At 44.0% G+C, this 26,985-nt stretch overlaps 1 protein-coding gene across 1 annotated transcript; it reads left to right on the forward strand.

The window, feature by feature from the left end:
• The first annotated feature begins 1,465 nt into the window (after window positions 1-1,465).
• On the forward strand, window positions 1,466-26,341 carry LRRC38 (leucine rich repeat containing 38). The gene is made up of 2 exons (XM_090023725.1): window positions 1,466-2,216; window positions 22,959-26,341. The coding sequence occupies exons 1-2, from the start codon at window positions 1,466-1,468 to the stop codon at window positions 23,213-23,215; spliced, it is 1,008 nt and encodes a 335-aa protein (XP_089879851.1). The 3' UTR covers window positions 23,216-26,341.
• Window positions 26,342-26,985: the final 644 nt, after the last annotated feature.

Raw genomic sequence — 26,985 nt, forward strand, 5'->3', positions numbered from 1 at the left:
CAGCCAGCTTTCCCTTTGCTTATTCATTTGATGATGAGTAAGGACAGGGGAGCTGTCTTAAACCTCTCCTGTCCTTGGACAGCTGAGCCCAATATAGCCCTAGTGGAGGCCAGAACAGCTCTGAGGGATGCTATAATTGTGACACTACTGCCTGCTTTAGGTTATTATGCTCCCAGGGGACAGTGACTGGTGTTAGAAAGCCCTAGCTATGCTATTCTCTGTCTCTCCTTCCTGCCCCCAGCACACTGCTAGTGCCAGGGGCAATGCGTGGGTTGGCACAGAACTGCCTATACTGGCTCCCTACTTATCCCCCTTGCCTGAGAGGAGGGCACAGGTTTGCAGCCGCATTGTCACTCCATTCACACAGGCTCCCCTAGCTTAGAGCATCTGCACGGCAAAAATTAATTCCCCCTCGGCTCCCTACCTCCTCTGGGCTCTCATCGCCCTCCTCCTCTGTGCTCTGCTATCGCAGCAGCGAGTGAAGTAAAACATGCTTCTCCTGGAAGTTTGTGCAATGGTATAATCCATCTGCTATCCCAGGCACCAAAGCCAAAGCAAAACTACCATGCAACATTGTTGAGCCCAGCTGGTCAGGATTGCCCCATCTTTCTTAACGGTGATGTGAAAATGCAGGACTCTCAGTCTAAAATAGCATACCACAAGAAGCCATCCATTAGGGAGAAGGCTTTTTTTTCTGTAAAGCGAAGGGTATGGAACAAGGCGCGCAGGCTGAGATGCTAGATTTAGCTCTGAACACATGCCAAGCAAGGACCAATTTAGAGGGAAGGACACATTTGCACCCTGTCTTGGGTAACCATGACTGTGATCATATATATGGATTTAGGTCATTTGTTGCTAGCTTCTTTTGGAGTTTGAGGAAAGTGTCTCAGAGGTATTTAGGCATCCAGTTCCTGTTGCTCTCACTGGAGTTGTGCTATTTATGCCTTTAGCCCTTCAGGGCTGTCCAGGCCACAAATCTGTGTGCTGCAAGGATGTGCACAGTGGGGAATGACGAAATGAATAGCTCAGCTCCCTACAGCAGGAGCAGGCTAGCTCCCTCCCCCTGCCTGCCCACCTTTTGGGTGCTGACCACTCAGAAGCAGGAACGCACCATGCCGTGGGAGGAAATAAAACACCTGACGGCATCAGGGCGTATTACCTGAACGGCTGCTTAAACATAAACTGTTGCTGGCAGAGCTGCGGGGGAGCTCCGATCGCTCTGTGCCTTTGCTGCCAATTCCAGCAAAAGACAGGCTCTTTGCTTCTTTAACCTGCAAAAAAAAAGAAAAGAAAAAGAACAAAGGAGTCTGTAAAAGGCCGTGTATTTGCCCAGTCCTTCCTCTGTCCCCTGTGCTCTACGCTATTTCAATTCCCTGACAGTGTAAATCCTCACACTTACCTCCCTCCCTCTCTCCCTCCATCCCACTCTCCCTCCCCCCCGCACAAGTCTGCTGCTATCTGATCTATGATGATATGTGATCTCTTGGATACAACCACACACACAAGTACCAGGCATTGCTACTCAGCTGAGCAAAATGTCTTTCTCCTAGCAGTGGTGCTCATCCTCAAAGATTTCAGATCCTTGACGATGTGGCCATGCTGTCCCTTCTTCCTTCTGCCACCTCCTCTCTTTGTCTGCCTGCTCTTCTTACCCCTGGGGCACTTCTGCCCTCCTGTGTGTAGCTGTATGGACTACCACACTATCGACTGCAGAGATCAAGGACTCCCCAGGGTCCCTAGCCCGTTTCCCCTGGATGTACGGAAACTTCTCATAGCTGATAACAACATTCAGGATATACCGTCTGATTTCTTTATCTTTTATGGAGATCTGGTCTACTTGGACTTCAGCAATAATTCCATCACCTCCATAGAAGAGGGGACTTTCAGCAGCTCCACAAAGCTGGTTTTTTTAGACTTAAGCTACAATAATTTAACGCAGCTCGATGCTGGGATATTCAGGTCGGCAGAAAAGCTGATCAAATTAAGCCTCGGGAACAATAATCTGGTGGATGTTGATGAGGCTGCTTTTGAGAACCTGGAGCAGCTCCAAGTGCTAGAGCTGAATGACAATAACTTGCAGACCCTCAGCGTGGCTGCCCTGGAAGCTCTTCCATCTCTTCGGACTATACGCCTGGAGGGCAACCCTTGGGTCTGCGACTGTGACTTTGCCAACCTCTTCAGCTGGATACAGGAGAATGCATCCAAGCTTCAGAAAGGTAAAGCTAAAAGGGTGGGGGTGCATGTGCATGTGTGTGTGTGTGCGTGCGTGCGTGTGTGTGCGTGCATGCACTCACGTGCTGGTCCTGTGGGTCAGATTATCTGTCTAGGTGTGTTGCCTGCAGTGACCCAAATTGTGGGTTTTGGTCCATCCACAATTACATGTTTGACACCAGTAAGTCTAGTAAAACAAAGCTGGTTTCTTATAGCAACAACACTCGTACCTGCCCACCCCCCCGCAAAATGTAGGACCTAATAATGCATGATTTTGGCTTGGGCACTAATCAGGGAGAAAAGGAGCCTTTTCACATGGGGTGAGCCAATGCTGATTCTCTTCCAGACTTTGGCTTCTTTCAGGTGAATAAATAGATTTCTTCTAATAAGCCCCTTTAAGGGATGAACATTTTGTGCCAGCACACTGAGAGAAATGATTTGACTCTGCCTTGCTCATCTATAAAACAGCACAGGAAGCTTCAGTCCACGCTCCCTATTTTAAACCACTGTGGTTGATCCTTTCCTTGGGGTTATTTGCTTTTGGTAGGCAGCATACAGATCTCTGGCATCAGGTTAGCTGCTGATGTCGCTCATGAAAATAACATCATTTATAGTCTGAGAAGCCAATTTAGACATTGGCTCAAGCTACAAAATTTGGATCTGCAGGCAGTTTGGTTCTGGAACACCCCAAAGTGCAGGGGACGCGGTCTGGGGGCTTGGACTGGCATGCACTGAAATAGTATTAAGACTGTCACGTGCAGGCTTCGACACGCCCTCCTCAACTCTCCTCTTAATCTGACAAGCTTTAGTTGGAGATCACAGCACAGTTCATGGCTCCCTACAAGCACCAGGTCATAAACTTTTGCCACTGAGCCACCCAGCTGGCAGTGAAAGGCAAGCTGCCGGGAGCATGGGAGGTCACAGAGCAGCTCTCGGTGCGTGAAGTCACACCCTTTGTGAGATGGGAGCTGCAGGGTCTGTGTCTGAGTAGGACTGTGTTTGATTAGGGAAGGGGCTGGGATGATAAAAGACTGGGGCTTGAGGACTGGAGGAAGAGGATGTGGTGGGGCCCCATCATCCAAACAGCTCCACTGTGTTGCCTGCATTGGCAGAGGCAGAGGAAGGAAAAGGCAATGTGAGCTAAGAAACCAATTTCAGTAGCTTCATTTTTTTTTTCTTCTCATGATCACCAGTGAGGTTGTAATAGCTTATGTCCCTGCCCTTGGCTGGCTTTATCTGTGCTTTATGTACCCTCTGCTTTAACAAAAGGATGTTGTTTTGGGGAACAACTGATTTTCAAAAAAAAAAAGGAGTGTGTGTATGGAGGGGGGAGGGGGGCGTTATATAACCACTTGATAAGCCCCACTTTGCCCCGGCTCTTTCACCATGTTTAAGTCACACCTTAACCCTTCTTCCCCTATCAAGCCCAATTTTGGTTTGTTTCTTAGTTGAAAATGGGCTCACCTGGGATCTCTTCTGCTGTTTCTGAGTCAAACCCAGGTCCATTTTCCCCCTACATTCAAGCCCAGACACCACCTATTATCCCTCTCCCCCACCCCAGGTTCCCAGCTGAACCTGCATCCCAAGATCTTGTCTGAGCTGCATTTAAACTTTGCTCCCTAAACCTTTCCCTGTTAGAAAGTGCTGGGTTCTCCCACCTCTTTTTCTGACCCAGGACTTCCCCAGTCATTCTGACCTATCTTGCCCTCATATCCAAACCAATTCTGGTCAGGCCTTGTGCCCTCAACCCCAGCGGGTGTCCTGTCCCATCCTTTTTCAGCAGAGTTGCCTCCTTTCTCCTCTCACCTGGAATTGCTCTTATGCCTATTTTCTACGCTCGTTTCAACTCCAAGCTTGTTTGGCCTGGAAATCCCAAGAGATCCAGATTTCTCATAGCATTTCCAGTGCTTTCTGTTATCATCCCGGCAGGGTATGCCCTCTGACAATATCTGATTGGGACTGCTTTAATGCCCAAGTGAATCAAGGAAACAGAAATGCTGGCCAAGTAACTAAAAGTATTCACTAGTTTCTTCCAAGCCTCCGAAGATTCACTTTGATTTATCTTTGGGCAGAAGTTCAAACTGGTTCTTTTTGCAGTTGTTTCCCCCCATCCCTATACCTCAATCCTGCAAACAAAGGGTTATAGCTTTACTCGTGACAGCATGTAAGCAGAAGGGCTTGCAGGATCAGGACTCAAATACCCTTAAAAGTACAGCCTGGGTGCATCTACCCATGCACTTTAATGCATATTAGCCTATTTCAATGGACATTAAGCATCACTTAAAATGTGCTCTTTAGTTAATGCGCATTAAGACAAGCTAATGTGCAATTTCCTAGTACCTCACAATGGCGATACTAGATTTAATGCATATTAACTAAAGCACATTAATGCACGTGTAGATAGATGCACTTGTTGTCTCGTCAGTTAAAGTATAAAGACCTTATTTAAGGATGTGCAAGAAAAACCTGAGCCGCAAAGTGGGAGCATTGCTTCGTGACTCTTGAGGGAGACTGGACATGATTCTCCAGTGCTTTTCAACTTGTGCCATCACTTCCTTATGGGAGAGGAGAGGATTTTTTACTGTCACGGCGGCAACATCACTCTATCACTTTCTTAGGCAATGTAGGTATAAAAATAGCATGTCACTATTCTGATTTAGCAGCATTTTCCACCTGCTTTTCACAGTGTAAGTAACAATGCTAAGTGCTAGGCATTTGACATCAGATGCTCTATCATGTGTCTGGTTGTCAAAGCCACATTCTGATTAACTTCTCTGATAGCATTACAGCCGGAAACAACTCTGCAGGGTAGCAGGAAAAACTGCACTCCACCGGGATATTTGGCATTCAGACTAATTGGCTTTGTGATATGCTTCTGGATGTCTGGAGACACATAAAAGTGTTCTTGCTTTGAGCATGTCAAGAGAAGTAGGGCAGCCAACATTATGCCTGGAGACAGTGTAAAAGTGGAAGAGGCAGGGTGAACTTCCAGGGTTCAAAATAAAAGAATGAATTCTGCAGCACACGTTCCCTATCTGGTTTGGTAGCAACTCCACTGTTTGCACTTGCTGGTGTGTCTTAATGGGGAAAGCTAGAATGGTTGGTGATTACATCTACCTAAGGGTCACTGAGAACAGGCTGTGACTTAGCAATGCGGGCTGTCAAGGGATAGTTCTATAAAGTCTCAAGCTTGAAACCACCAGATACCTTACATTTAACGTTCAGGTCTGGCGGAAAGGGAACACATTGAAATCCAGGTGAAATCTGCAGGGTGCAGGAGGAACTGAATTGTCTGTGACCTACAACATTTTGTGCAACAGTGTTGGCCACAAAGCATTGCAAAGATGGTGTAAAGCTTTGGCTAATGTAGTGGACATCTCTGCTAGGCTCAAAACTAGCTTGAGGTGTGATATGGTGGACTGGGAGAGGAGAAGGCCTGCCAGGATAGGAAGAGGATACACTCCTGATGTTTAGTAGCTAGTGTAACACCAGCAGGACTAACTTGCACTAGTGAGAGATTCTAGACCTAGGACTGCAGCTTTCAGATGTGACTGTGGAGTATGGTAACCCTTTTAAAGGTTAGAGCTGGTAGAGAGAAAGGAAGGAGAGGCTGGGAAGGAGGAACATCAGTATGGCTTCAGACTGTAAATTTCTCTTGATCATGCACTTAAAGAGCATTTCAGGAGTCTCATTTTAATGGGCTCTGCTTCTTCCATGAAATGAAGAGTGACTCCAACTGGAACCATTTATTTAGCCCACCAGCTACTCTGTCTCTGAACTTTGGTGCTTCAGTAAGTGGGATCCTGATCCAGCTGCCTTGGATTTTAATTATACAAGCCAAATGCCTGATGTATAGGATTTAACAAAAACAAAATACACAGATTGTAGTCACCATATATGCTGTTTAAACCCTAGAACAATTCATCCCCCAAACCCTCTACTTGCACAATCCAGATGTCTGGATTAATTGGTGGCCCGTGTCTTAACAATAATTCAACCCATGGCATTTTGCAAAACCCGTGTCCATTTTCCCTGAATTCTTATTTAAGGTAGAAAGTCTGTAAACTTGCAGTCAGTGCTGACCTGTCTCCAACTGTTTGATTGGGAAGCTTTTCCCCAGCTGTGCTGCTTTTTGCACATCCAGCTCTGTTGCTTCATATAACCAGCTGGGATTTGAGTCATTTTACAGCTCCCAGCATTTATTCATCCAACCCATATCTTAAATAAAGCATCCCGTGGCAGTAAGTGTTGCTTCTCACATACTACATTGCAAACAGACTTGTAACAGAAGCTGCATATAAAGGTTTGTGCTTCAAGCTGAAGGCTGTTGATTGCTCTTCCAACATTGTGAAAAGGTTAAAAAAAATCTTGAATTTCTATCATGCTTCAAAACCAAATGTACATTTTGCCATTGGAATTTCTCCAGTCAATGAATCAAATTGTCAAAGGAACTGAAGTCTTGTTTAAAAATAAATGAATGGTGTTGTATAGCAGGTTTTTCTTCTTGAAAGAATCTAAAAAGTGCTTTCCAAACTACAGGCAAAATTCACCCTGGTATTTAAGCTTTCTTCAAGTTATCTGCATGGAGGTAAAATGCATTCTATGAAATGCAGAACCACTGAGATATCTGCTGCGCATTGCAAGGGGCCAGATACTAAAGATAACAAAGAATTTTATTCTGCAATGTGCTTCTGTACATAACAGTTCTGCTGAACATCCCCCTCCATGCACACACACACACACACACACACACACACACACACACACACACAGAGGCACCCATGCTCTGAAACAAGTAGTATCCTATCTTTGAAGGATGAGAGACCGGGAATTTGAGGGTTAAACCGATTTATCAAAAGTGAGAGGAAGAGCATACACTAGAAATTTTCCAGGGAACTTGGGAGATGCAATGTAAGAATTGTGCTGTTAGGAAGTGTGAGTTAATGCTGAATAAATGCCAGCATGTTTGGAGAATGGATTTGCAAAACTTTGGGATCTGTGTTCCAACCATCCAAGTCTGCTAGAGGTGTAGAAGAGATCTTAAGAATACAAGGGGAAATTACAGACCCACCAAAGCCAAAAGTAGTGTGGCCATTGCATTCAGTGGCACCAGGAATTCATCCAAAAGCTTATTTCCTGATACTTCTAGTATTTGCTGCTTCAGGCAGGGCTACTAATGCCATAAAAATACAACCCAGCTGCTGTGCTATCTGAAACAGCCTTCCTGTTTTCCCAGACCTCATCTGCTGTCTGTCTCCTGTCCCATCTCAGCTGAAAATGCACATATTGCCTCTTGCCTACACTTCTTAATTTTGTTCTCCCACTGCTATTATTTCAAATTCCAGGCTTATCCTACAACTTGCTGCTTTCAAAAGCACCTGCTGATGGATTGCAGTTTGGGGTCTAAGTTTGCAATTTTAGTCCTTAAACCTGAGCAGATTTCTGGGGATAAAACTTGGGGCAAGGACACTCTCTTATACTAGTAAGTTGTATGGTGGTACAGTGTAAGTTGTACAGTTGTATAAGAAAAATCTACTCTAGTACACTCCTGACTTCCCCCTGTCTTAAACGAGACAGTGCGTGGAGAAAAATGCCGGTACTGGGCAGAATTCAAGTAGCCTGTGGTGGCCATATTAATTTAAGTTCTTTGTAGAGCTCTCTGTTTCTGTTTTATACCTTCCATGGACATGCTTTAGGTAGCTGTGAGCATGACCTTGTTTGCTAATGGCTAATGCATTTTTAACATTGCTTTTAATTAGAGTTTAAGTAGTTCTTGAAGTGTGACTATGGTGTCTCCTTTCCATCATCTTGCCCTCCTTTTACACTCTCTCTCATTTTGTGTCTTAGGAAAAGCTTTCCCAGTGAGGGTCAGAAAGCCACTATGATGTAACAGTATTGCAAAGAGCAGCCATTCTACCATTTAAAAGTAGTGACAACAACAGGGTCATTATCATCCTGTTGTTAGGTAATACATGTTCCAATGAAGGGCCTTCCCAAATTTAGAGGAACAAAAAGTTTCAAAGTCTTATTTATTAAAACGTTCCAGCTATGGAGCTATATGATGCTTGCATCACTTTAACAGAAACCAGTGTCTGAGAGGGGCTACTAGCAAAACAATATGGGTTGATCATATTTTTAAGAGGCCCACGATGTCGGTCAGTCACCGAGTTCCTGACAGATTGTAGCGTGATGGTTATAGATGTCGGAAATCAATAGGATTAGCATTTACATGGCTGAGGGAGAGGAGTGTCTCCTAAGTTGAGGTAATAGGAGAATCTGAGCTCTCTGGTTCCCTCTGACAGTTGTTGGAAGGAATGCCATTGATGGCTGGAGATCCCATGTGAAAACACAAAAGTTACAGCTGGAGCCATGTCCACATCTCCTTTGCCAGGCACTTGTTGAATCAGCTGTTGCTCTTTTGCATGTGCAGGAATGGCACTTGACCTTAATAAACTCTAAAGTATTAGGTTCATGTTGCTGCAGATATATAGCCAGCTGAGCTGTCATCAGGACTTCCGTGATAAGATGGATAGATAAAAATGATCTGCAGAAAAAGTTTTGAAAGGAAAGTGGCAATGAGAAAGGGAGAAGAAAAAAATTAGTAGGGAGGATGACATTGTAGGCAGCTTTGTGGAGGGAGGTCCCTGAATGGGATGCAGGAAGCTGAAGTCGGATTCTAGGGATGGAACAATGTCACTGGAGCAAGGGAGACAGCAGCTTGATGCTGATGGTTTGGTAAACTGGAATGAAGGTTATCAAGGCTATGTACAGACAGTCAAAAAGCCCAAGGCTGAATCAATTCAGTCTTTGCAGCTTAGTTTTGGCTGTGTAGATTGAACCGCTGGCGACGCATATGGCATGTGCACCTGCTGAGATCGTCCGTGCACCCCTTGGAAGCACCAGCCATGAAACTGGAAGTGCCAGCAGAAGTGCTCTTCCAGTTTTGCCACTGGTCTGGTCAGTGATTGGCTGCTGGGGTCTCAGGAGGCACCAGTCACCTGTGGATTGAACCGATAAGCTCGTGAACAGACATTCACTATTGATTTTGGAAATGCTGTCCATGCCTGCAGTGACCCAGGCCAGAAGCTGGGGGGTGCTGAAGTATGCCCCCCTGCTCAGCTGGGGCAGGCAGGTTGGGCCAAGGCTATTCTGCTCACCATGCGGTGGGGGAGGAGGGGGTTTTCAGGGGAGGTGCAAAGCATCCTGGTATGCTGGAAGACTGTAAATGAACTTGAATCTGGAGGGGGTCTGGGACAGAAGTTCAATAAACTGATTTAACCTAAGTCAGTTAAGTCTGAAACCATCCAGGTTTATCTTAAACTAGTTTTGGACATTTTGAAAGTGGTTTATGTGCATTGAACTTTTGTTGTATTACAGATTTGAGCAGGTTTCCGAACACTTACACCGGTTTAGGTGTAATTTCTGTCCTTAGCCCAAAGGATCACGAGACAACCGCATTGAGGTTGTTTTAATTCAATTTCCTTGTAGATTCTTGCAGCCAAGGGCCAGACTGGCCATGCTGACATCAGTGGTCCTAATGAACTCCTTGAAAACAGTGAGTGTTCATTTCCAAGCGTGTCATAAAGAAAGGCACAAGTTTCATTTAACCTTCTACTTAGGTAGAAGATCAGCGAAACTGTCAGCCTTCATGTGCAGTCCTCCCTTCCTCATATTAAGCACCGATCCATGTTTCCATGGTACACACTGAGCAGCCTTAACAGTGGGTGTCAGGATTAAACCAGACTCACCCTGGAAGAGCCCTGAGACATTGCCCCAGCACAGCTCTTCATCCGGCGTCACTGAATGTGCAGACATGTTGCTAGCGCAGAACTAACAGGAGCCAGGAAAAGAATGAAAAGCTCCAGTACATCTTGCCCATTCAGCAGCTTTTAGGCTGTTGCAGAAGCCGTTCCTTCAAAAAGAAGTGCGTGCCCCCTGCACCAGTTTGTAAAAACAGTGAATCCTGATTGTCTTGCTGTAAAACAATCTGACAGGTGCTGGTTTTCACTAGTCTCTTCCTTTTTCCTAAGGCTGCCAGGACAACTTTGGTCATTTCTACTTCACAAATCCACTCAGGCCAGCGTTTTCAAAAACAAGCCCCTAAGCCCCTATTTAGATAGTGAAGTACTTTCGGCCCTAATCTGAGGCAAACTGAAGTCAAGGAGAATTATGGGTTCTTGCATCTTTTTTTTTTTTTTTAAGAAAGAAAGAATTAAGCTGGCTTTTTTAGGTGCTCAGATTTTGATTTCTTTCTTTTTTTTCCTTTTTTTCTTATTTATTGGTAGCTGCAGGCAGGTTTTCCATGAAATTCCATCTCTCCAAAGCTGATGTCTCTCTCACTGCTTTATTAATACAGCTAAGACATTTGCGACTGTATTTAAGTAGAAGACAGGGAAATATAAGTGGAGGCAGAATACTATCCAAGGGATAACATGATCCACTTAAACTTTATAAAGGCTTTATAAACTTCATTTTGTAACTTCAGAGAACAGCTAAAATGTCACCCTGGGGGCAGATATTCATTTTATTTTTCCAGAAAAATTGGAGAAGAATATTCAAATGCTCCTAATAGCAGCTTCTACAAGGTAGCAAACCCAGGGGTAGTGAAAACAGAGCTCAGTGCAATGTTTGCAATGATTTTAGCCTCCTTTTTACAACTATGTTCAGTATTCAATGGACAGTTTGTATCTGCTGTACAGTACTGCTGCTATATGTCTGGTGTTAACTGGCAGCCAGCAAAAGTGGTGGTAGATATTTGTATATGAGCGTCTTTTGGAGGACCACTTGAGATTAACTGTGCCGTACAGAAAAAAATATTTGGGAGGAACAGAAGTCTGTCTGCCAGTGATCCTCATCCAGGGTGGCTTTTAAAGGGGTGGGACACCATGCAACGTTAGCAGTGCAAACACCCACGTAGGACTCACAAGATTATGCCCATAAATTTCAAATAGGAATCCACAGTGGGAAGACCACTTCGGCCTGCTACGGTCTTTCTACGTTCTTTGCAATGCAAGATTTGTTCTATTGTTTTGCCATAGTCATTAATGAGTGCGAGCCAAGATCTAGAACTTCCCCAGGGCTGCCAGGTAGGGTATAGGTACCAAGGGTGGCATCCACTGCTCTATGCAACTGAATAGGATAGTTCAAAACAAATGAAGAGAATAAGAAGTCAAACTACAGAATGCCTAATTTGTCTAGTATACTTTATAGGATGGTTTTCTTAAGGTACTGGCATTTTCAGGAGAGGCTCCACCCAAGCGCTAGGTTTCTCCAACTTGTCTCGTTAGTTGGCGAGTGTGCCTAAGAGTCAGGGTATGTTTTCTTCTTGAAGCAAAATCTACTAGTCCAAGTAGTAAAATTGCTAAAATCTTAAATAGTGCCTATGATTGCTGACCAGCTACTTTGTCAGTTGTGCCTGTCTATGCGGATGCTGTTTCTGTGATGGAGCCAAATGTAACCGGGATCTGTTCGGTGCTGTTTCTTAGCGTGAGAAGATTGCTGCAGGTGCAAAGTATACACTTTTCTGGTGAGCATCCCTAGACCAATACTACCAACTCAGTACAGCTTGTCTTCTGGCAGGGATTACAGTGCACTGGGGAATGAACCAGCAACGCTCGTCTTACTAGAGAAGGTCCTGTTTTCCCCACCACCAGCCTTCCCCCCCCACACCTTGTCACAGAAGAGTTGAGTCTTCATGACCCATATGTAAAGCTGGCGCTTTAGGTTACATAACCACACTAGTCAGATTAGCTGTGGTATCCTGATCTTCTCAATTATCAAATGTGCTTTGTTATTTCAACGGCACCACGAATAACGACTGCGTAGGAAATGGCGCAGTCTAGGTGTCTAGGGGTGTGTTGTACCGCAGCCATCACCCCGGGTGGGGGGGGGGGATAGTGATGAGCGGGCTTATAGATTCAACCAGTCGGGGGAGCCTAGAGAGGTCCTAGGATAGACTTGTCCTGGTGCCTGGAAGAGTCAGGTTGCCATCTTCTCCAGTCAGGGGTTGTCTGGGGCTGGAGCAGCATTTCGCACAAGGTAGGGAAATCCTTAGGACTTCTCTCATTTCCATCTTGGCCCATAGCAACAAGAGTTCATAATCCCAGAGGTTTATGCCCCTTTCCTCCTCAGGTTTTCCCCCACAGGCTTGTATCTGGAGGATGGAGGGGCCCCCATGGAGGCAGCGCAGAGCTGATGGCGCTGATCCTGTACTGGGAGGCTTCTCTGCTGTGGGGATGAGGAGAGCCATGTGGCTGCTTCCCACTATTTAAGATGATATGAAGCAGCTGCAGCTCAAGATTAACTCTGCCCCTTGTATTAGAGGTGTGATGGCATGACTGGGCACCGAAAGCAGCTGCCACATATGGAAGCAGCAATGACTTCTTCCCCCACTCCAAGTTGGCGTGGGATTGCTTCCCAATCATCCCATCCTAGTTATGCTACTGCCTTGTACCCAGGGCAGGGCGGTCCAAAATGGCCTTTGTGCAGCTGCCACTGGGCAGGAGTCTGGCTGAAAAGAGCTTGCCTGTTATCTGTGATGTAATATAGATTAATCAGGGAAGCACAAAGCTTATTTGAGTGACCAAGACGTGTTCACAGGCTGGGAGCTCAGCTTATAAGACACCATCCTTCTGTCTTCTGACCTTAGCAGGTTGGACAGGGAGAGAGCTGCTGGGAAGTCATGCTGTCCAGCGTCGTACCTGGCAGCAAAATAATGATTGTAATTAATGCTGACCACTCTGCAGCAAGATCCCCTGCCTTGCCTTCATCCACAGAGCCCCTTTCACCCTGCATGACCTCCATGTAGTAGAGCAGGATAGGGGGTAGATCTAGCTGATATAAGACGGGGCCTTCTCCAAGAACAGCGTTGTGGCGATGAAACAGCATTGTGTGCAATGCCGATCTAAAACAGGAATTTAGGGAGATGTATGAAGAAAATCAATTCCTTTACATCTTCATGTAAGGCTCATTACCTCTCGGCAATCACTGCTGAGGCAGCTGTGTTAGCTTTGGTGGGAGAAGCCCCATGTGTCATTAGAGACATGGCTATTTTTTTTGCTCCAGCTACAAACAAAAGGCCCCTTGAAGTCAAAAGGTCTCTTGAAGGAAACTCTGAGTGACATTCAGAGGCTTTGCAACAGCCTGCAACATCCACAATCCACTAATGTGAACGGGACCATAAATAGCCTCGCACCCACTGGCTCCTATTGCCATTGAGCATGGCCTGGTTACTGCCGGCACAATTTTAGCACCCTGTGGAGTTTTTTTCCTTCCCGTCGCACACAGAAGAAGGTGCTTATGCAGAGTGGGTGGAAGCTAGCTAGGCCTCTGTGCCAGCTTCTCTTTGATCTGAGGTCCTGCTTTGCCCATTGCCACCTATTTGTTCCCATGATTAAGAGCCCCGCAAAAACTTGCACATTGTTACGTCAGAAAATAAAGGAAACAGAAAATTCCAATGTACTCTGGCTCGCCTGAAAGTGTGACCTAGATTTCCAGACCCAGGGTGGGAATCTGCAGAGGAGCCTTGTTTGCTTGTGTTGTAATTGGGCTCCACCTCGCTACGGCGTCCCCTGATTCTCGCAGCAGGATCTACTCTTCTGCAGCTTGCTGCAAAGCAGACTCTCCTCTATTTGCAGCCTTTGCTTCCCGAAGTGACGTGTAAACTGTGAATGTCACTTGGGGAACAGACCAGAGCTGCACCCTGCTTCTCACCAATATTAGTAACACCCCTGCTCTAGCCATAGGTTTTTCAGGATTGGGCCCTAGTCCTTCTCCCTACTTCACATTTTGCCTTGCTTGCATGTTATGTGCACAGCATGAGGCTGAGCTATTCCCAGGGACAAAGGGCATGTTTGCATCGCACCTGTGCTGAGCCAGGAGGGCAACCAAAAAGTATGCCCTGCCCCGCATGCAGCAGGTCCTACAAGTGAAGCAATGGTAGCTCTGCCAAATGTATACCTAGCACTGCTCCCGCTTGCTCTCAGCTGTGCCCATTCGGTCACTCAAGTGACTACATTGTCTGATGCCCAGGATTTGGCACGTGAAGAGCAGGACTGAGGGGGCACGGATGCTTCTCTAGGGTGCACCCAGGCTCAGGAGATAAGCAGCGTAGACTTGCTGCAAGACCTGCGGAAATGCTGCTTTTCAGAACAATAACACTTTCCGCCATCTCACCTGATCTCCCTCAGCCTTTTGCTCTTATTTTTTTTCTTTTTTCTTTCACATGGTGGGAGAAAGCGCAGCATATATTTTCTTTCTGATGCTTGTGTGCAGTAAAGCTGCTTTGCACCACTCCTGCATGGAACAGACATCGAAAGCTGTCGGGGATCTGACCACTGGCAGAGTCCTTCTATGAGACCTTCTGGTCCAGGAAGAGTGGCCAGGCTGTCTGTATGCCAGGTTGATTTGTGGCTGGAAGGGCAGCCGCAGACAGTGTAAATTGCTCTAAATGAAGCTGAGGAGCAGACTGGCATGAAAACCAAATTTCAGGGTATTCTGATTTTTAAAAGCTATTTGGAACCAGACTGGAAGCATCTCTTGAAATAATACTTTTTTTTGAAAATCCACATTGATGACATTTAATATCCGCATCTGGTTTTATCAAAGTGTTTAACACTATATCCTTTTTCAAATGCAAGCTGATTTGAAACAAAAACTGGTGTGTTCCTCTTCGGTAGTGTTGAAATAGTATTGAGATTTCTTATTTGCTTCAGTAGGATTTTGTCAAAATTGGAACATTTGCACCAAAAGATTTTTGAGTGCAAGATCACATTTTCTAATAGAAAAATTGGGAAATGATGACTGGCTCTCACTGGCAACCAAAATAATCCAGGTTTGAGAGGCACCTGGTGGGGTTAAAGTCACTTCTTGCATCTCTCCTTTGGACGTCTGCTGAGTATCCCTTGGGCACACAAGAAAATAGCAGCTTTCTTTATTACAGGGCTATTTACCATAATGCCAAATTCGCATGACATGTTTTTTGCCTGCTTGCTATATACGATGATGATGATGATGATGATAAATGAGAGTAAGTGTAGAATTTCATCTCATGGATGAAATTGTGCTTCCGGGCAGACCACCAGCTGACAGCTCATTTGCACTGGAATTGTATTGAAGCCCAACTGAATGTAAACAGGGCATAGATTTAAAGTGCTTGCACTCTGCTGCCGGGGGAGTTTCAGTTCGATTGTCTTTTCAACTACCTGATCTTAAAAGCGCTGCTCAAGTATCTGTGCCTGTAAAAAGGGTTTGGACAAATTCTTGGAGGAAAGGTGCGTGAGAAGCTATGGAGCATGGGGCATAGGGGTACAGCCGCTGAATCAGAACTTCCTGGACCTTAAATCCTTTGAAGCTGCAAGTGGGAGAGGAACAGGGGAAAAACCCCTGGTCCCACCCAGCTGACTCCTTTTCAGCCTCCCTGCTCTGCCACTGTGTGACACTGGGCATGATGGACCTATGGTCTGACCCAGTAAATGGCAGTTCTGATGTCTGTATGTTATGTTCTTATGCATGTAAAGTGGGAGGGCTCGCAGTCTCGCCATCACATTTAGACTCACATTTTCTTTCCTCTTTTGAATATTTGCAAATTCCCACCTCCACAACGATTATTTTCTCAGCCGTGCTTAGCTGAAAAACCTTTCCACAGATCCCACATCCCCTGGGAGCAGAATTTTCTGCCACAACATTGCAGTGATCTCTTCCCCATAGCTAATGTCTTCCAGTTAATTCTGATTTGCAATATGCTACCCTGATTCACTTCTGGCTCCTAATTATGTTCCCATGTTTTTTTAACCTTTTACACATAATTAATGCTTTAGAAGCAGAGAGCAGCTAGCACTTCATTATTTCTAGTGTACAAATTGTATTAAATAAATCATAAGAGAACTAGATGGCCTTGGGGAATTGGATATGCTGCCTCTGGTATCTTTGTCCCTGTTTCAACTCTAGTCTATATAAAGACTTTCCATGGGTTGTTGCTATTTTGATGGCTTGTTGGTGGATTGGGTGTGATCTGGTGGTCTAAGATCAAGTCCTTGGGGAGTCGTGTCTAGCAACCCAAAAGTGTACTTCACAATTGATACCTTTGCCGATTCACTTATCCCTGCCTCTCTTCTAATCATCATCATCATCGGGGGAAAACCTCAGGATCTTCAGAAAACAAAGCAGACACGCTGGATCTGCCAGCAATAGTTTGCGATTTTGTTCTGAATACCAGAGGGGAGGGAGCTGAGCTCCCCACCCCATTGTTCGTGGTTGTGAGTGTGACCTCCCACAGCCCCGGGAGCAGGGGCAAGGACTGTAAACGGTAGGAACTGAGCACCATGCAAGATCAGGCCCTAATACATACTAGTGGAGAGACAGTTATCTTTTAATATTAATTCACATTTAAAAGTGAATTTTGATTTGGCCTGAGCTACCATCAGCACATGGGGAAAGAAGCCGAGCCTTGGGCTAACCCAGCAAGCTGGCCAGCTAGGCTTCAAGTATGGCAATGAGGCTTCCATTAAAGGAACTCAGCAGCTGATTTGCTCTGGAAGTCATTCCCTTTTGCCACAATAAGGAAGGCAAAACAGGACTAGCTTTGAATTTGCAATGAAATGCACCATGGCATGGATTCCTAGTGCTTTAAACCATGTGCCGCTATTTGTATGTCTCTATGGTGCAAGGCATGCTGAACCGCACCGTACTTGCTCCATGAATGCTCTGCTTCAGACTGGACACAGTATAGCTGCATTTGTGGGATGCGACACATGCATGAATATGTTCTGAACCGGACACTAATTGACTTTACAGAGGCTGACCTGAGACAACGTCCCGGCACACGCACAGAGCTGCGCTGACACAACTAGGCTGCTTTCCTCCACCCCGCATGCATGGATACGGCACATTGGCAGCAGGTCTCCGCCTGACATCCCTTTGCTCTGTGTGGCTGTACCCTGTGAAAAGACAGTGCTATTTGGGGACGTTCTGTCTCCCTCAGAACAAATCTTTCTTTTGCCTTTCTCATTTCCTGACTCGTCACTTTATGATTCACGACTTGAATCTTTCAACCCGGTGTGATGCATCAGCCAGGAAATTTTAAAAGACAGGCTTTTCTAAAAGGTTCAGCAGCTGAGATCCTGACTTTTCTTTCAGCGCCGTTGGGCTAGTCAGGTCCTTTTATGTCACTGTTGCATTTCATCCTGGGATGTAGGGTGACTAAAGCACCCTGACAATATATATTTTTCAGAACATGACCCATCAGGAAGGAAGTTCCTGAAAAGCAGGTGAACAGGAACTGCGGGTTTTTTTGGACAAAAAGAAAAATAAACTCACAATAGATGAGGCCCTTCCTGCAAATCCCTAGAGCAAAGACAATTCATTTCAAGGTGCCATTGACTGCAGGGTGCTGTGGGATTCGGGGCCATTGGGTTCTGTGTCCGTTATTATCCATTAACTCACTGTAGGTGGCAAGCGCTTACCTTTTTCCTGCCTCCAGTTTCCCACTTGTGCTAAGGGGATATAAAGACTTTATAGGTGGGGGATGAAGGAAATGAATCATTTAGAGTGAATTTTGAAAACTTCTAAGTTATGGAAGAGCATAACGCTCTTGGAAAGACAACTGTGCTGATCAAAGAAGTGGTTTCAGACTCTTGGAGAACCTTGGCAGATGCTAAACCCTGGGTCCATCCTGGCTCCGTTTAGGGCTCTCTGTTTAGCGCCATTCACGTGTTCACTGCCCGTAGCTGGGGTCAGATTTTCAGTACTCCTCAGCACCCTGTATGCTTGATACGCCGGGAAAGCTGGCCCCATATAGCCTAAGCATTTAATGAGTGTAAAGAGATCATAAAGGTAAATTAAATGAGCGTAAAGAGATCATAGTAGATTTCTGCTGGTTGGCTTTCTCAGGGTGTAGGAATCTAGGAAACTAGATAAGTAGTAGTTTGTCGGTGTATGTGCTCATTTTTACTAATAATAATAAAGCCTTCTCCTTCTGCTAGAAGTTCATTAGCAAAAGCATGTAATCCCTTCTGCTAGGACATTCCACCGCCCAAGAAGGCTTTCCTTTTAGTTCTCCAGGCCTGGATTTTGTTGGCTGTGTTGTCCAGAGGAGTACAGAAGACTAGGTGGCTATGTGGAAATGAGCCTAGCAGGCACCCCACAAAGACATAATATAGTTGCTTTGTATTCCTGATTTATAACAAAAATACCTGTTTGTGACAAACTAGTTGGTGGTGATGGCAGACCCGTAATATGAGGATGAGTCTTCCAGTAAATAGGAAAGCCATCCGTGAGTCTGTAGATGACCAAGGAGGCCAATCTGAGATCCGCTCAACTGCAGAAACGGCAGATATTTCTAGGAGGCGGAAGTAGATCCAGGTGATGTTGCATCACATCTCTTTCCCTCTTTTTGCCAGTTGAAAATTGGCAGTGGCCTCTATAAATTACAATGTTTTTATTTAAAAAAACCCCACTCCTTGCTTTGCAATCTGACAGAAGAGAAAGGGAGCAATATGAGTCTTTCACAGCCATGACCTCTACATTTTCTCTTGCTCCTGGTTTTTTTTTGCAAGGGATTTTGGGGGAGCAGAAGTCCTTATATTCTTGTTTTACTTTTCACTCTTATTGTTACCATGTGGGATGTTTCTCTGAAGTTTGTCACTGACCCAAAGCACAGATCTAGGAAACAGGCTGTGCATTATGGAGATCTCTGCGGTAGGCTGGGGCGTAGAGAAACCTCCACCATGAGCTGTGAAATGGCAGCACATTATCCCATAGATTCCCTGGCTGTCCTCCGCAGCCACAGACATTATAATTCAGTTCCACCTTCCTCCCATTCCCTGGGTCCCAATCTGCCAGCCTGTGCGCCCAAGCTTTAAGGAAACCTTTATGTGTGCAGTGAATACAGGACAGCTCCAATTTTGTGAAGATGTCAAGAACTTCCTCACCCTCCTCAACCATGCAGACAGAACGGTTTTAAAAGGTACAAAAAGCCAGGCAGCCTGCATAGGCTTCCAGCACACATTCCTACAGCACCCCAGGCTCAAGAGAAACGTGAGGCACATATTTCAGGTGGCATTTTGCCTTGAGAAAATGACTCAGACTCTTCTTTTGCTGGAGAACTGTGGGCAAGATGCCTGCTATCCTCTTGTGATGGCAGCTGTGTATTGTGTAGTGGAGGAGAGGGAAGAGGAGAGCCGCAAAGGCACCAACACATGGAAGAACTAGCTGTTGCCAGGCTGAGTTTTTTTAGTCACTATTTCCCACAGCAAAGTCCTAACATTATAGGATCTGTATCTGGGTCCATGAAGGAAGTTTTCCTTAAGTCCTCTCCAGGATAACAGTTCTTCTGGAGTGGTTTAGTACCCGCCGAGGTATTGGGACTTAAAACCCATTTTATGGAAGTAGGAGGCTCCTCCCTAGCTTTCTCCTGCAGCCATATGGCTGAAGGCAGGAGAAACTTGAGGGCATCTGAACCCCAAGCCTCCAGGCTTGGGCCTGCACACAGGATGCCTGCCAAAAGACACTGGCAATATCTGAAGCGCCTGGTGGGGGTGGAAGATGTTTGCCAGTTGTAGGGCCACTTAAGGTTTGGCACTGACTCAGGGATTTGGACTTGATTGGGCTGATTTGGCTTGGAACATAAAACATTTCTTTAAAAAAAAAAAAATTGAAAAAATGTGAAAAATAAGCCTGTGATGTACGCTAACCTAACTCCTTCCCTACTACCTTCAAAGTGGGCAGCTAGCATGTAACAGCAGGGCTAGATCCAGATAGTCGATCATATCAAGAAGTCAATTCCAAAGAACCAGCCTAGGCACTCAAAGTGGGATTTAGGTGGAATTTAGCCGACTGAGCCACAGTCAGACTCCCTCAGGGCTGTGCACTAACCACTAAGCTATATGCAGGATCCTTTTTGTTTGCTCTCCCTCCTGCCCCTGGCTCTTACACCCCTGGCTGCACAGTGTCTTAGCTTTGAAAAGAAGACTGCAGGGTTCTGCCACTCAAAGTCTTCTGGCCAAAAGGAGCCACGACCTGTTTCCAGCAAAACAATTACAGCATTTTCTCTTGTGCAGAAAGCTAGCAGAGCCTGCTGGTTGGGGGTCTCCTGTAGGAAGTGGGAGATGTCATGGGTCTGACTCTATCCCTTCCCTTGGCAAATCCAGGGAGGGTCTAGAATCCAGGTCTCCTGTTTTCTGTTCAAGGGCTCTCCCCATTGTACAGAAGTTGGGCACCACAGTCTAGCCATGCCTTTTAAGCAGAGTGAGTTCTGTTCAGTTAGGTGCGTACCCTTACAAGATGACTGTATTCTCAATTTAGAGCAGGTGGCAATGCCAAATGTGCCACACTCTAAGCTCCAGAGAGGGCTGGGAGTGGAGCAAGCCCCCTGAATTCAGCATTTCCTGTTGGCCAGCACTAGGCTGCCACCCATCCATTTATGGCTGTCCCACAGCCCAAAAATGCTTTTTCTCTAGTTCACCAGCTCTGGTTTTTGTTGGCTGCATTGTCCCAGAGAAGTACAGAAGATTAGGGGCATTTCTACACATGCATTAATGTGCTTTAGTTAATGCACATTACATCTAGTACCTCTATTATGAGGTACAAGGAAAATGTGCATGAAGCCTGGACAACGCACATTAACTAAAGCACAAACTTTTTAAATTGATGTTTAATATGCATTAGCATACTTCAATGCACATTCAATAAAAAGTATTTTTTTTACATGAGCCTTTTATGCACATTAAAATAAACTAATGTTTATGAAAGTGCATATCTAGTAGACATGCCCTGGGTGTTTGAGGTGCAAAACTCTCTCCATTCATTGTAAATTGACCTTTGAAAGTGCCTCATTAATAGCAATCAATATTTCCTTGTATCAGCCTGTTACTGACCTACATTCTGGCCATTGTGGTGCCAAAGTTGGAGGTCTGTAAAGCACCTCTCTGAGTCTTGCCCTAGATTACTAATGCCAACCACTCAAGACCAGCACAAAGGAAAAGCTAGATATTATTTACATGAAATAGGGATTCCCAGCCACAGGAGAAACCATATCATCATAGTGCCCTTAACAACGTGAGGCTATGTTGATGCAGGAGCACAGTATGGCACCAGAAAAGCATCCATCTCTGTAAGGCAGAATCAAAAACTGAAAGGCCGGTTTCCTTTCTAGCCCTCCTGTGTTCAGCATCAGACAAAGGGAAATGCGTATTGAATAGACCAGCTATAGATCTCAGGTCATTAATACTCATTTCTCGTATTTCCTCCTTACATTCATATCTTCAATAGCCAAGTAGAACCTGTCATGCTACGGGCCCTGACGAGTTCACTCACTCTGCCTTTTGCTTCATCCACACCCTTCCTTGGCCCCATTAAAATATTCACCATCTTCTACTTACTTTGCTGGGGGAGACCAATTTCTTTTACTGCTGTATCCTGGCTGTTAGTGTCCAAATATATTTGCATTACTTTCTGAATTTAGATTTCTTGCTTTCACTATAAATACCTGACACTTTTGCCCAGCTCTATGCATTCTTCAATAATGCATGTAGGAATAATATCAGCTGAGCTGCATCTCTTATAACAGAGCATGAGGAGAAGGTAAAAGCAGATCACAGAGTTAAACAAGCACCAGTTAAACCTAAGCTATTGTTTTGATCATAAGGAAAAACCTTGTCATGTTTTTATCCTTGATGAGGTAGAAGGGAAGGTAGAAAGGTGTGCAGCTGCCTCTCCTAGGACAAGAGCTATGGGTCAGATCTAGATGTGCAGCCCCTCTGCACAGATGTGATTTGTACTCAAAGGGAATTCATTCCTGGTTGGGATTGTTTCATAAAGGGAAAAAAAAAACCTGTTTCTTCCTCTAGATCAGCATTTCTCAACCTGGGGTTGTCCAACCTCAGTCCTCTTTCCTGCCGGGCAGGCAGTTGGACATGATGATCCATTTGGTACCTTCTGACTCTATAATATATGAATTTATGACCCAAAAGTGGGTTGCAAGAATATATGAAAGGGACAGGAACAAACTTTAAAAATGGATCAACAAACTTTAAAACTGGATTCTCCTTTAGATGAGAAAAACATGGGAAACTGTGGCTCTTCCTTTGCAGGATGGCAGAGCTCCAGCCTGCAAGGGACTGCTTGGGATCCTCATGGCCCCCCCATCCTGGGGGTGGGGGGCAGCAGGTCAGGAATGAGGGGTACTGGGTCAGGACTGGCCATCAATGTTTGCAAATGGGCCCTTGTACAAAAAAGTTTGAGAACCACTGCTCTAGATAACAATATTGTATTACGGTACATGAACATCATTACCATGATCCAGGCTGTGAGGACTGCATTTAAGAAAATGTTCATTTTATTTCTGATGGTGAACATAGTAATCATGAAACATGCCCAATACACATAGCCTGAAGACTGAAACCCAGTACTTTTTTACAGTGGCAAACTTCCCTACACTGACCCTCTAGTATGTCTCAAACCTGGCCTAGAAGAGAAAGATAAAACAATAACGGATCCATCCAGTCCTTGCCATCTCTGCGGAGTTTGTCAATAGACATTGACTATTGCTTTTTTGTCCACTGGGAAGTAGTTTGAGTTATCCTAAACTTATCTGAATTAGACCATATCCCAGCCATCAGATGATATTAGTTTTGGGAATTATCTAATTAAGCTGACTACAAACTTGAGAACATTAGAGTGATCTTGCTACTAATTTCCTCAGCTGCGTAGTTGGCCAGTGTTCTTCTGATGTCTTCTCTTTTTCTTTGCAGGTCTTCAAGAAATCCAGTGTTCCCTGCCTGTGGAAAATAGAAGAATCTTTCTGAATGAATTATCTGATGTCAGCTTCAGTGAATGCAAATTTAATTTATCATTAACAGACCTTTTTATCATCATTTTCTCTGGAGTTGCAGTCTCCATTGCTGCTATTCTATCAAGCTTCTTCTTGGCAGCATTGGTGCATTGCTTCCAAAGATGTGCTCCTAATAAAGAGGGTGAGGATGAAGACGATGAAGAAAGCGAGGGCTGAATATTGTCTATGTTCTTTTTATGTTAATAATGGGAAAATAAAAGAAATAAGAAGAAATGGAAGCTCTTTAAATATGTGAACTAAATCCAACAAATTAATAATGGGCCAACCAAGTCAATGGCGGAAAGCACAATGCACTTCTGAGAACATTGCGGCTGGACTTCTCTTTCTAACCAAGAGACCATGAAGCTGGACATTTCTGTGATGTTTACTCAGTCTTTGCATTCAAAGTTGAAGGGAAGAGGACATGGAAAGGATGTGGAGAGAAGTCATGTTTTTTAAGAAAAACTAATTTCTGACAGCCTTTAGATTGCCTTCTTGAATGGCTATAAGTGCTTACTAGTTTGTTGTAACTACACTCCAGAAAGGATCCACTCTATTGCAGGGCTTTGAGTTGGAAATACAAAAGCAATCATATACCTTCCTCACTAGGACTAGGTAAAAGGGACATTCTGGTAAACTCTTCAACTTGCAGAATGACAAAGTTCAGTCAAAATAGTCCATAGATCTTGACAGAGTAGTAACAGAAGGCTAGCATTTTCTGGATATAAATATTCACCCTTCAGCCAGTGACACTGATTTGGGGCTTCACTGAAGCAAATAAATGTTTTACGTAAGCCAATATTGTTCTAGGTCTTAACGACAAAGGGAACCTTTCAATCACTGGCTGCTGTAGAGCAGCTACCCACCCAGTACATTTGGCCATGTACAAATACAAATGATAACATTCTTCTGTGCTTTTTGATGCAATGAGGCAAAGACAATCCTTGTTTACTAATGCTGGATCTCAGTATCTTTATTCTACCATATCATTCAAGCCCAGGACAATGCTGGCTTTCATTACTCACCTGAATAACTTGACTACTATAAACAGGGGGTCACTCCAACTAGAATTCTTGGCAGCATTGAATAGAAATAGCGACTGGAATAGTAATGCATTGAAATACTCTGGTGCTTTCATTGTGCTTCTGCATAACCAGAATTTCATGATACCCATGTTTGTTACAAAGAGACACAAGATGAAGCAAAATGGGGGAATTGAACAGCCCCAAACATGGAGAGCTGCTTTGCATTTCAAAAATTGGTCCCTTCTCCTGAGCTAAAATGCCCCAGTCTCTGTGGAGTTGGCAATCTGGGTTGATCTGAGTCTGAATTATGGAGCTCAATGCATGCCTCATTACAAGTGGGTTTGAAGTATGAGTATAAGCATGTCCCCATTAGGAAATACAAAAAGAGCAATTAAAATATTCAGACTTAATACTGTGGTTTGCTTTTAGAAAGTAGAGGAGGAAAAATAGGATCTGTGTTGAATACACACATTATTAGAGAGCTTGCCCTTGAATATATACATTATTGGAGATGAAGCCAAGTGTAAAATTTTCTCTGGATCATTTTTCAGCCTAAATTCCCTGAGTCGGGATGTGCTGAAGCCTTATTCACATCACTAGAATTTAATTATATGCTTTAAGATAAGCGCCTGCTTACTTACTGCCCTGAATAAGATTGCTTTGATGAACGGGGAGCAAGAATATACTCATATCTGGGGTTTCTCTTGTCCATCCCTATTAAAAAGCAATGATCCTAACAGCCTTTTCACTGGATATAGGATCACATTATGTTTCTGTAAAGCAGAGATTGCCATGGAGTTTGTTCAGCCAAAGGGGTTCATGTTTCTCAAAGGATATACTTCAAATAATTTGTTCTCCGACTAATTAGTATTAAATAAATTATTAAAAAATGCCTTACATGGATCTGGGGTTAGATATGAGGAGAGCTTTCCCACTGTGGAAAGATAACATAATCAATTATGAATGCTGGCCAACCAGATCCTTCAAGCTGATCCATGTGGACCCCTCCTCATTTACTTCACCCAGGCTTAAAGACTTACCTGCAGAATCAGGGTATGAATCATTTTGAAATACTAAGGGCTATATTTTGCTCAGTCACTGTGGTATAAATCCAGAGTGATGACAATTGAAGTCAGTGGTGTTCTCTTAATGAACAACAATGAAGCAAGAGTAGAATCTGGCCCTCAAATCTACAATTCTGGCTGTATTGTAGTTCTTGTCAAAACTTGATTTTATTTACAGGAGGGTAGATGTTTTTGTTAAAAAAAAAAAAAGAAGAAAATGAACATTTGTTACAAGAGCTTTTTGGAATAGTGCCGGACAGCTTTTTAGGACAAGTTTATTTTTAACAAATTTGTAAAGGAAATATTTTTTTTAAAAACATACATATTGAAAATAGTATATAGAAAAGCCATGAAGGCTTAAAATAATAATAAATAAACAAGAAAAACACAGCCTAAAGACTGTATTCTATTGCAGAACAATCGGATCTGACAAGAAGTAGCGTCTGTTTAACTGCTGTAAAATTGGTATTAGTTCTATAAAGCTTTTCCTTTTCCTTTTCCTTTTCCTTTTGTTTTCTATGATTTTGCCTTGTACAGTTAATGTGAACTGACTTGTATGGCAATCACCCCAAACCTTTTGTATCTAAATAGTGTGCTAGTGCTCACGTAGATGAAACTGGAATTTTATTTGTCTAATAGAGGGGTAGCATGGTCACATGGTCAGCATGGATAGGGTGCAAGATTAGAGGGGTAGCATGGTCTAGTGGATAGGGTGCAGGATAAGGAATCATTCTTTGCTGGTGACCAGCTGTGTGACCTTTGGCAAGTCACTTCACCTCTCTGTGCCACAGTTTCCTTGTCTGTAAAATGGGGATCTCAATACTTAGTTGCCTTTTTAAAAGTGCTTTGAGATCTATGGGTGAAATGCATTGTATTGAGGTCATGTATTCTCATTGCATAAGGTAGGCTGGGGCACAAAATATACATGAGAGCTCATACTGATTTCACATCAGTCTAACTCCATTGATGTCAGAGGACAGACCCCCCTCATTTATACCATGCTGAGATCAAAACCAGGCTCAGTGTATTTCACTCCTTCTTATCTTTCCAGCTTTTTCAAGTTGTTGTGATGCTACAGTCACTGTCAGAAGATTATTTTTTCCAGAAATACATTGCAACAAAATTAGGCAGTACAGGAGAAGGATATGCCACATCCATACTGGCTTATTCTATTCTTGTTCTTTTAAGAAAATGAATTGACATGATTTTCAATATGTAGTGCCATGGTTACAAATAACACCAATATATTTCTATTACTACACTGTTGTCGGTCATTTGTGTGTGTGAGAAAGGGCAGAAATGGAAACATTACCTGGCTCTTTTCTGATTACAGGCAGAGGCTTTTCAGTACACAAATGGAAATGGGCAACTTCTTTGTCCCATGTAGTTTGTACAGCATGTAACATGCACAGCAATTACAGAGATAGTATAAACAGGTCAATAATTAGAGCTTGGCAGATCTTTTTGTATTGAAACATAGAACTAGTTCACTCTTCTTGCTTTCAAGTTTCATTACATTACAGATCTAAAACAGCCAAACTTCATTAAATGATCTGTCAAGCCAGACTTTCAAGGGTGACTTAACTGTGTTTTAGAGGAATATCCTATACTTTCTATAGATTCTAGGAGTAGCTTCATTAGTATCATGCATTAGTGCATGTTGCATTAGTATTGTGTGAAACCCCGCAATTTTGTGTGGTGTTGTTGCACCAAACCTTGTGAAACTTGGTCATTTGAGTGGGTTCCACTCTAAATTTTCAAGATAAATTCTAGTGTGTTAAAGATGACTTCACACAATTCTCCGATGCTCCTACATTTAAAGATGTTGGGATTTGGGAATGTTTCAACCCACTGTAAA

The sequence above is a fragment of the Crocodylus siamensis genome, chromosome 12 (genome assembly GCF_052110815.1).
Source record: "Crocodylus siamensis isolate JL-2025a chromosome 12, ASM5211081v1, whole genome shotgun sequence".
Taxonomy (NCBI): Eukaryota; Metazoa; Chordata; order Crocodylia; family Crocodylidae; genus Crocodylus; species Crocodylus siamensis.